The 10,338-nt window shown below is 45.7% G+C and overlaps 1 protein-coding gene across 1 annotated transcript in view; it reads right to left on the bottom strand.

Moving 5' to 3' along the window:
- Positions 1 to 2,337: 2,337 nt before the first annotated feature.
- The window catches only part of LOC130391865 (solute carrier family 12 member 5-like), a gene marked incomplete at its 5' end in the record, with an annotated part of 17,408 nt that continues 9,407 nt past the window's right edge, over positions 2,338 to 10,338 (bottom strand). The window contains 8 exons of the mRNA XM_056602187.1: positions 2,338 to 2,440; positions 3,556 to 3,689; positions 4,250 to 4,264; positions 4,457 to 4,647; positions 5,340 to 5,465; positions 7,887 to 7,994; positions 8,963 to 9,094; positions 9,984 to 10,153. Of these exons, the coding sequence (XP_056458162.1) occupies positions 2,349 to 2,440; positions 3,556 to 3,689; positions 4,250 to 4,264; positions 4,457 to 4,647; positions 5,340 to 5,465; positions 7,887 to 7,994; positions 8,963 to 9,094; positions 9,984 to 10,153 (968 nt within the window). The remainder of the gene's footprint in view (positions 2,441 to 3,555; positions 3,690 to 4,249; positions 4,265 to 4,456; positions 4,648 to 5,339; positions 5,466 to 7,886; positions 7,995 to 8,962; positions 9,095 to 9,983; positions 10,154 to 10,338) is intronic.

Genomic DNA, 10,338 nt, shown 5'->3' with positions numbered 1-10,338 from the left:
TACTATTATATATATATATATATATATTTATATATATATGTGTATATATATATACGTATACATACATATATCAATTAAATATATTTATATATATAAATAAATATACATATATGTATATAAATAATATTCATATATGTATACAAATAAATATAAACATATAAATGTAATAAATATGTATTTATTTATATTTATAGATCTACTACAAGTGCAAATGACCTTAAACAGTTTTTTTCTTGGATCTAAATAAATGAATACATAGGGACATCGGTCAATGGTCAGTGATATGATCCTTAATGCATAAGACATATGAAATCTACTTAACAAAATATATGTGTTTGTGTGTTTCAAAAATCTAGAAATAAATGCTAACATGTGTCCAGATTTTCAGTTTTTGCACATTCTTCCTTTCAACACTTTTAAACATAAGTATTTTGTTCTAACGATTCATTCCAATGGTCAGGGATATGTTTGGCTCAAATCAGTCTAGAGGATATAAAATCTCCACAGAGTCTACTGCATAGAGTTCAACCTTATTAACAAAGGGATTCCTAGTGCCACAGGTCTCTGCTTTCAAAAGATACAAGTATACTACAAGTTACACCCAATAAAAAATGAACCAATGCATATTGATGTTCTAATAGGGTGTCTTACTAACTTAGTGTTATCCTTTTTTCTATATTCAATGTAGACAAATTGGCATTGAGCTCACTTTCCTCTCCTCAATTTGATGAATATAATTTGTATAGTAGTTATCTTTGAAAAATACTTTGATATGGCACATATAACATCTAAGTTTGGCAAAAGTAACTAAGTTAATATTGAAGTGATTATCTAAATGATATAGAACTATTTCATAAATATGTTTCACCTCTGTCTATAAACATAACAAATACATATATTCTTCTCTAGATGAAAAAATAACACATTTAAAGTTCACTCAATGAACTCGATGGGACCGTTAAAAATGTCACTTTTTGCACAGTGGCAGACAGTGAGTGCAGTGTAGCTCTCGTCAAAGGGTGACAGTGACAGTTACCATGGTGATACACGCCCCAAGCCAGTCCCAAATCAAAGTGGTGGTCGGGCCGTCCCCCAGAGAGAGCGTGGCCCAACGGTTTCCAAGCTTGAAGCTTATGTACTTCAACTTTTTTTGTCACATAGGATACGACACTCAGAAGGACTTGTCGGAGCGTTATTTACAGTGATCCACACCGCGGCCCAGGGGCGGATCAGAGAGGGGGGAGGGGGCGGCAGACTTTGTCTGCTGGCATCTGACTATATGACGATCTCTGCCCCCGAATGTATAGACGTGTTCCCCCCCAGCCGCTGCTGTCAGACCACCACTTATCCTCCATAGACCCCAGTAATTCACAGTTTAGTCACGTCAATCTCTATAAAGACCAAGCTAGCCTTGTTGTTGGTGGTTGTTGTTGTTTTTTGGCACTATCAGTGGCCATGGGGGTGAATAGCCACTACGGATGTGAGGAAGGAGACAATGGAGACGGGGGGGTGAGGACAGGGGGGTGAGTCCGTACTGATGATAATGTCAAAAAGTGTGTAGAATATATATTGATATATATATTATACATATTTTTTTATATATAATAAACATCAATAATAACCAAAAGACTGGAATATTGCGGGAAGTACAGCACCTTTTCCATGCTAGAGTCAGAGCGTAATATCCCACAATCTCCATTCGCTGAAATCATCATCATCATGGCAGCCGGACCCCCCCCCCCCCTCCCCCCCCTCCGGGCTCAGGAGGCTAGCAAACATGCTAGCAAAGAATCAAAATCACAACAGAAGAGCTAACCGTGAGGTGGAGGGACAACGCGACCACAGACCACCACAGACAGGTGAGCTCCACCAGACAGGTGAGCTCCACCAGACAGGTGAGCTCCACCAGACAGGTGAGTTCCACCACAGACCACCACAGACAGGTGAGCTCCACTACAGACAGGTGAGCTCCACTGCTCCGGATCATTGAATAAATAAACACATCAATGAACGACAAGATGCAAACAGCTAAAGAAACAAGCTTCAAGATCAAACACATGTTGATTTAGGAGTGTGCTCTAGATGGTGTCTAGATGATTCTAAAGGGGATGAGGAACAATGTTTCTCTAGCTGACGGGTCTACAGCGGGGAATAGAAGGGGGGGAGGGGCTTCTGAAGCTGCGCTGGCATCAGGTCAACATGAGGGAGGGGTGATCACACAAACAAACAGAAAAACAAGTCTGTGTGACCGTGAATGACTCAGAAAAAAAAATGCGGGAATTTGGGAAGGCATGGCAGATGGGGAGGGAGTTCGGGGGGAGAGGAGGAGGGATGGAGTGGCCACCCTCTCAAGAGTAGATGGTGATGACCTCGCGCCCGCCGCCGCGGACCAGGAGGACCCGGTTGAGGCCCTCCGTGAGGACCTCCAGGAACTCCATATCTTGGAGGGAAAGGGTTAAAGATCAAGCCAGAGGTTCTAGACCTCAAGAGATTCCGTTCAGCAGCCATGGGACTCCGGGTCAACCAGAACAACCCCTGGCCTTCTCCATCCTGTTGGATGAAACGACTTCTTTACATCTACACAACCAGCACATTAACAATACACACAAAAATATAATTTCTATACTGGAGTTAATGACTTTTGTGTGCCATTTAATTTGCTGTGTCATAGTGTACTGTCATAGTGTCATGGTGTAGTGTCATAGTGTAGTGTCATACTAGGTGCGTTTCCATGCCCCTAATTTAATGCAAACTTTGAAGTATCACCTGTAAACGGTGATGGAAACACCACAATTCGCATCAAAATCCTCTAATTCGCAAAAAAGTTTATCCGCTCGCTTGAGGTGGTTTTTGAGAAATGCGAAACAGAGTAAATTCGCAAAATGGGAGATGGAAACACATTTTTCGAATCAGCTGTGATTGTGACGTAGCGAACTTTGAACACACAGGACTGACAGTCTTTCCGATTTCCGCATAACGACTGGCCATAGCAACCCTGCCGACATCAACATGTAACGTCAACACCCTATTCCGCTCCAACCACTTGATGGAAACGCACCTAATTCGAATTACTTTTTTGCAAACGTTCTAAAGATTCGCATCACATTTGAGATGGAAACGCACCTACTGTCATAGTGTACTGTCAGTGTCATAGTGTACTGTCATAGTGTCATACTGTAGTGTCATAGTGTGGTGTCAAAGTGTACTATCATAGTGTAGGGTCATAGTGTCATAATGTAGTCTCATAGTTTACCGTCATAGTGTACTGTCATAGTGCACTGTCATAGTGTACTGTCATAGTGCACCGTCATAGTGTACTGTCATAGTGTCATAGTGTACTGTCACACTGTTCTTTCATAGTGTTCTGTCATAGTGTAGTTTCATATTGTACTGTCATAGTGTACGTGTGAGTTATGTGCCGTCTTCTACTGTGTTGTACAATTTTAACAATCAAATGATTCCACAACCATTCTCCTATGATCCTGTTAATAAGAGGAGGTTAGCGGGGCATTAGTGAGCCATGCTGGCGTTGTGCGGCGCTTTGACCAAGGATACAGTTCTCGTCCCCGCTGCGGTTCTTGGGGGGTCCGGGCATGTTGAGCAGCACCAGCTTGGCCTCGGACGACTTCTTCAGTATCACCTCGTTCAGCCGGAGCGCGGTGTGCATGCGACGCACATTGGACTGGTTCCTGAGGAACATAAGGATCATAGCGGTCGAGAGCGATCGGAAGAACGGAAGACCGGAAATCCTGATGCGGAATGGCAATTGGACGGCTGATCGGAACAAGTGAGACCCTTTCCCTGGATGGATTCTTGATGTTACCGTGCTGTGGGTAGGAACACTGGGGGGTGCGGTGGCAGTCCAGCTCACTCTCTCTACAATGAGATCTACGTAGACCTCATTAAGGATGAGTTTGCGATGGGTCCTAAATAAGGGGTCTAAAATATTTGCCTCAATGTACTTATTTGTCCTTGTGTATTCTTTTTATATAATAGCCATGTATACAAATAATAGCATTATGTAACATTTCATATCGCATATTGCTTTCAAGGTCGATTTTGTGTTTGCTAGCAGTAAACATGCAAGTGTTGTGTGCTAATGACTCTCAGTAGTGTGCACTGTGACTGTAGGGGTGGCTGTGTGGGATGTTGATGGAGGTGGGATGTGGATGGAGTTGGGATGTGGACGGAGGTGGGATGTGGATGGAGGTTGGACGTGGCCGAGCTCCGGAGAGAGACTGATACTCACAGGTTCTCCCACTCCCTGCAGCGCGCACAGGGACAGAGAGACAGGGAGGTGAGTGCTGACACACCTTGGTCGTTTTGTTGGACTTGCCTGCATTTCTGAGACTGACGATGATCACGTTTCCTTTCGTGTTCTGAACATTTTAATCATGATGTATCACCAACCAGTCAGAAGACGGACAAGTGGAGGGGGGGAGGGGAGGGGACTCACGGCTTCATGTTGAAGATGTCTTTGATTCCTTCGGGGGTGGCGGCTCCCGGGGCCTTGGCGGGCTCCCCGTCACTCTTCTCACTCCAGGTCATCTGCACCTGCTGGCCGGGGCTCTGCACGGCCTCGGGGGTGAGCGGGGTGGCGGGCGTGGCCGGGCTGGCCGGGGTGGTGGTGTCATGGATGAGCTGCACCTGGTCGGAGGGGGCGGGGGGCGGGGGGGAGACGGGAGGAGAGGCCGGCGTTGACTACGATGGGGGGGGGGGGGGGGGGGGATGAGAGCGAGTGGGACGCAGCCCGAGAAACCCAGGTGAGGTTGCACACACAAACACACACACACACACACACACACAAATGCTTACGCACACATGCACAAACACACGCACACAATCACGTTTGTTCATACACGCACAGGCTCACACACACACACACACACACACACACACACACACACACACACACACACACACACACACACACACACACACACACGTAAAGTGGTGACATAATCGACGACAGTTCAGAGACAGGACCGGAGTTACAGGTAAACATGAAGAGGTTACAGGAAGCACGATGTGAGAGGAGAGGGAGGGGGAGGAGGGGGCTGCTGTTACCATGGTGCAGTTAGTCAGGTGGGTTCAGACCTCATGTTGGATAGTCTGGTTTAGACCTCATGTTGTATAGTCTGGTGGGGTTAGACCTCATGTTGTATAGTCTGGTGGGTTTAGACCTCATGTTGTAAAGTCTGGTTTAGAGCTCAATAGTCATGATTTGTCTGACTTTCTGTCTGTCTGTCTGTTAGTTGGTCTGTCGGCCTGTCCGTCTGTCTGCTGCTGGTCTGCCTGCCTGTCGTCTGTCTGTCTGCCTGTGTGTCTGTCTGTCTGACCTCCTCCTCTGGCTTCTCCTCCTTGCTGGCTCCTGGTTGGTCCTCGGTCACGCTGAGCTGGGTTGTCACGGCAGCAGGGTTCTTGCGGCGGATGGAGCCACGGGACGAGTCAGTGATGCTCTGGATCTGCGATGGGGACAGAACAGAGAGAGTGAGTTCTGAAAGGAGGCTTTTGATTGGCTCAAATACCGAGTTGGCCTCAACTCAAGTATCAATGGATCTACGATGGATTGAAATTTCAAGTTTTTCTGGTTTAACGTAAGTAAGGTAAGAAACAACAAACAAACAAACAAACAACTGAAGATAATGACATAATGATTGTTGTGAAGTATTGACTCAGCGGACCAGTGGGGAATACCACGAACCGCGATTAGTGGGTTAGCGAGGTATGTTGTGCTCAAAGCCAGGGTAAGCTGTGACATAGGGATGGGAATCGAGAACCGGTTCTTGTTCAGAACCGGTTCCGAGTCAACCGATTCCTTGGAATCGTTAGCAAGCCTGCTTAACGATTCCGCTTATCGGTTCCGGTCGCGGCAAATGCGTCGTGACGTCACACACACGCTGCTTTGATTTGGTTCAGAACGCAGCAAACATGTCGCCGCCGAGGAAGAATCGCATTGTGCGTTCACACCAAACGCGACGGGGCGACAAGATCCCATACAAAGTGAACGTAGAGACGCGTATAAGGGCGAGTTTTTCGCGGGAGAAAACCGATGACAAGTTTTTGTCGTGATGACAGCCAATCAGCGTTCAACAGCGTGATAACTGAGTGACATGTGTAACGTAACAGCCAATCCGCGTTCAGCCGTCAAACTCAGTGCAGTGCAGTCCGGGTGAACCGCGGAATGGAGGAGAAAGTGATTGTTGCAGTTTGCGACTCCCGGAGCTCTATATATAATAGTATATAATATATTATATACTATATTATAATTGTATATATAATATCACGGCCAACAGCTCTGTCGCCTCCGGATGGCCGTAGCGTGGGGAGCTCTCATAGGGATTGGGCTTCTCGGGGTTTGTTTACCGGCATTGCTATGGTTTCCGGTTTTGTGTGTTCCAACGGTTTATTAGGTAGGCCCATCTAATAAATCTCTGTCTAATCAATGCTTCATTTTGTTTATGTCAGTTTAATTTTGTTACAAGTTGAATGCAAATGAGCACTGTTAGAATTCCAAAAGGCACAAGCTCTTACTTGGCTGTTTTCAGTCTGTGTTTTTAGTTGTATGGCACATAATGATGGCATTTGGGCTTAAAAAGCAAAACATATATCTTTTCGTCTAGACCAATTGATTTGAAAATGTACAATTTCCTAATACTAGAAGCACTTCTGATCAGATATTAAAGAGATGTAATGCAAACAAACACATTTATACTTATTTTCTCACCCAATGAGAATCGATAAGAGAATCGATAAGGAATCGGATCGATAAGCAGAATCGGAATCGGAATCGGAATCGTGAAATTCTTATCAATTCCCATCCCTACTGTGACATGAAAGTCGCTCTCTTTTAGCGTCGCTGTATCACCATGGTGACTTATGCTGTCAACCAAACCTGGTCGGGAGGAGGTTATCAGCTAAGTCTATCGGGTTAGATTGGAGTGCTCAGCTTCCTAGCCCCTCCTTTGACAATGGCGTAACCATTTGTGGGTGTTTCCGTGGACCTCAGAGCCCGTTTCGTACAGGGGTCTCAAGGGAGACCCCCGTCTTTCGGGACCGATCCCTTGGCATTGCCTGAGAATATTCCTTATGAGAGATACAGGTTCTCATCAGAGGGTATTCGCTATTTGATCTTCCTTGTTGGACCTTATGTAGACAATGCTGACTGTTGTGCAGTGAGTCTCCGTGAGAGAGTGGTAGAGTGGAGGTAGCGCGTCAGTCTTGAAATTCTGTCTCTCAAGTGATGCGCATTTATGTGTAGCTTACAAAGTCCAAATTCTTATGTCATATGGAATACTTATTCACTAAAGGTTATGGAATTCTATTTTTGTTCTTATTTCAAACTTAAACCCATGTTTTCAAGGCCGTGCTGGCACCACATCTATGGGGGTAAAAGGAATGATGGTGGCAGGCGAGATATGAACCCCGGTTGCTGGCGTTCGTGTCTTATAGTAATCCACTACGCTACCGCCGCTACAATTCTGCATTTGGCATAGTTATTTTTTAGACAATATGCAGAATCTTTTCACTTACGAATTTACACTATCGGTAGTTTTTTGACAGCACGCCTACCTAGATTATGTGCAACTGTGTTGCCCCTAGCTGTTATCTGATTCTTAAACTCATCATAGGAGATCTTTTACTCTAATTGCGAGTTGCGTCTTTTCCGATCCAGGTTTTCCCAATTAAGCCTGGGTATGTTTAACGCGCTTCCGAGTTTAGCCCACAGGCGATCTCGGGTAGGTTTACATTTCTCACGGTGGACCTGCTGTTCAGTGGGGAGGTTGGTAGATGTGCCGTGGATCGTCACATATCAATACACACATCTGCAAGGAGCTAAATCCATTTTCATTTTGATTCAGTATTAAACTCAAAACCTGTTCTACCTCTCTCTCCCGCTCGTTCTTGGACAGGTTGATCTGCTTGAGGATCTGGGAGCGCTGCTCCATGACCAGGGTCTTCTCATAGGTGTAGGCCGAGATATCGCTGTCATGCTTGGGGAAAAAAAATCAAAATATTAGCATGATGAGCGATTTCACTCAGCATGCATGTGAATAACGCATTGTCTTTATCATGTTCTTCCTCATGGAACCACCTTGTTTGGATTATAAAATCCCAAGGTGTCAGATAGAATATGGTGGTCTGCTCCCGGAGGTATGACAAGATCAAATAAAGTAGACTTTGATCAAAATAACAAATTATAAGGTTCCTCGGCCTGTATGTGTATGCGCGTTAGAGAGGGCAGGTGGATACACGGGGATAGACTGAGCTTAAAGGTCCCATGGCATGCTACTTTATGGATGCTTTTATATAGGTGTTAGGTGCCGCTGCCGAGGCACCACCGCCTCGGCAGCGGGCAGCGGGCATGGAGGAGACCGCTGCCCCCCGCATGGAGGCATGATGACATAATGGGAAAATTGCAAATCGGCGCGTCTGAGCTTTGCTTTTTCAAAGGCAGAGCAGGATACCTAGTGCTCGTTTTACACCTAACGCCATTTCTAGCTACTGGGGGACCATAGGCAGGCTAGGGGAACTCAAATTAATGTTAGAAATGTTCATGCCATGGGACCTTTAAACCTCACTCAGACGCTGCTCCGACAGAGCTCCACACATCCACACACACCGTAGTATTATACTGAGCCCAAGCCTCTCTCAAACGCTATCATTGAAATAAATAGCTTTCCAGAACGAGCTCTTTCAAACTTGTTTGAGGTTCTATTTATTTCCACCTCCCTTGAGTGTAGATCTGACTCCGGTTCTGTCTCTGGTTCTCATCCCTGTTTGTTCTTGTAGTCATCGAATGTAGTGGACGTAAAGCAGGGTCAGAATGACGTAGCAACTACTCCCATAAAGTAATCATCAGTCATAGGAACGATAGAGGGAGATCTCTATTGGAAGACATTGTTCTCTCTGTCCCCTGATATATCTGGTCATATGGAACAGCTTTAGGCAGTGGTCCTACCATCTCCACCACTTCAACCATGGCGTCAATACGGAGGTGGTACAGGAATGTGGTCAGGTCCTTCTTCATCTGGATGCTGTTGTCGTCGAGCTGGGCCACGGTGAAGATGCGCATCTTGCATTTCCTCCACACCTGTGGACCAACATGTGGACGCAGGCAGGGTCAGATGAGAGCCAGGGGTAATGATTTAAACATGCAGAGCTCTTGTGTAGTGTAGTGAAGTGTAGGGGGGCAAATGGGTGTCCAGAAGAGAGTAGGCCTTGTATGCATACAGATATACACAGCAGGCTGGCTACATGTGTCTGCATAAACACAGTAGGCAGTATGTATGTCATAATGTGTGTCTATCGATATGTATGTCGGTGTGTCTATTTTTGTGTGTCTATATGTGTGTGTCTAAATGTGTATGTCCTTTTGTGTGTGTGTGTATATGTGTATGTATCTATATGTGTGTGTGTGTCTACATGTGTGTGTCGATGTGTATGTGTGTCTATATGTATGTATGTATATGTTTGTCTTTCATATCTCTGTCTTTTTTCATGTGTGTCTATGTGTGTGTGTGTGTGTGTGTGTGTGTGTGTGTCTATATACATGTTTATAGGTTTGTATGTCAAAATGTGTGTGTGTATATATGTTTGTCTATGCGTGTGACGATTTGTGTTTGTGTCTATACGATTGTGTGTCTTTGTGTATGTGTGTCTCTATGTGTGTGTATATATGTGTCTATGTGGATGTGTATCTGTGCGTCTATGTGGATGTGTGTCTGTGTGTGTACTGTATGCCTATGTGTCTTTGTGTATGAGTGTATATATGTGTGTCTTTATGTATGTGTGGCTATTTGTATGTGTGTATATCCGTGTGTATGTGTATGTGCTTGAATGTGTCTATGCGAGTGTGTATCTATGCATTTTGAATCTAGGTGTGTGTGTTTCTATGCCTGTGTGTGTGTGTGTGTCTATGTGTGTGCGTGTGTGTCTAGGCCTGTGTGTGTTTATGTGGGCGTCTATCTGTGCCTCATCACCTTGTGCTGGCGGAGGAGGAAGGGCAGCAGCATCAGCATGCCTCCGTCGTGGACGATCCACCACACGTCGATGTGGCCCTCGCTGAAGCGCTCGCCGTTGGACGGGAAGGCAGCGATGTTCTTAGGCACCAGCAGGGCCAGGCTGGCCGCCGTGGTCTCCCGCACCAGCTCTGCACCGCAGGGAGCCAGGCATTATGGGGAAGCACCGGGGAGCAAGGCATTATGGGAAAGCACCGGGGAGCAAGGCATTGTTGGAGAGCAGCAGGGAGCAAGGCATTATGTTGAAGCCATGGGAGAATAGGAACCATAGCACTGTATATCCTGTGGAAGTACACCGTTTCCGCACCATGCACCG

This window comes from Gadus chalcogrammus, chromosome 1 (genome assembly GCF_026213295.1).
Source record: "Gadus chalcogrammus isolate NIFS_2021 chromosome 1, NIFS_Gcha_1.0, whole genome shotgun sequence".
Lineage (NCBI taxonomy): Eukaryota > Metazoa > Chordata > Actinopteri > Gadiformes > Gadidae > Gadus > Gadus chalcogrammus.
Note: the sequence above shows the minus strand (reverse complement) of the source record. Positions and strands in the feature narration are given on the sequence as shown.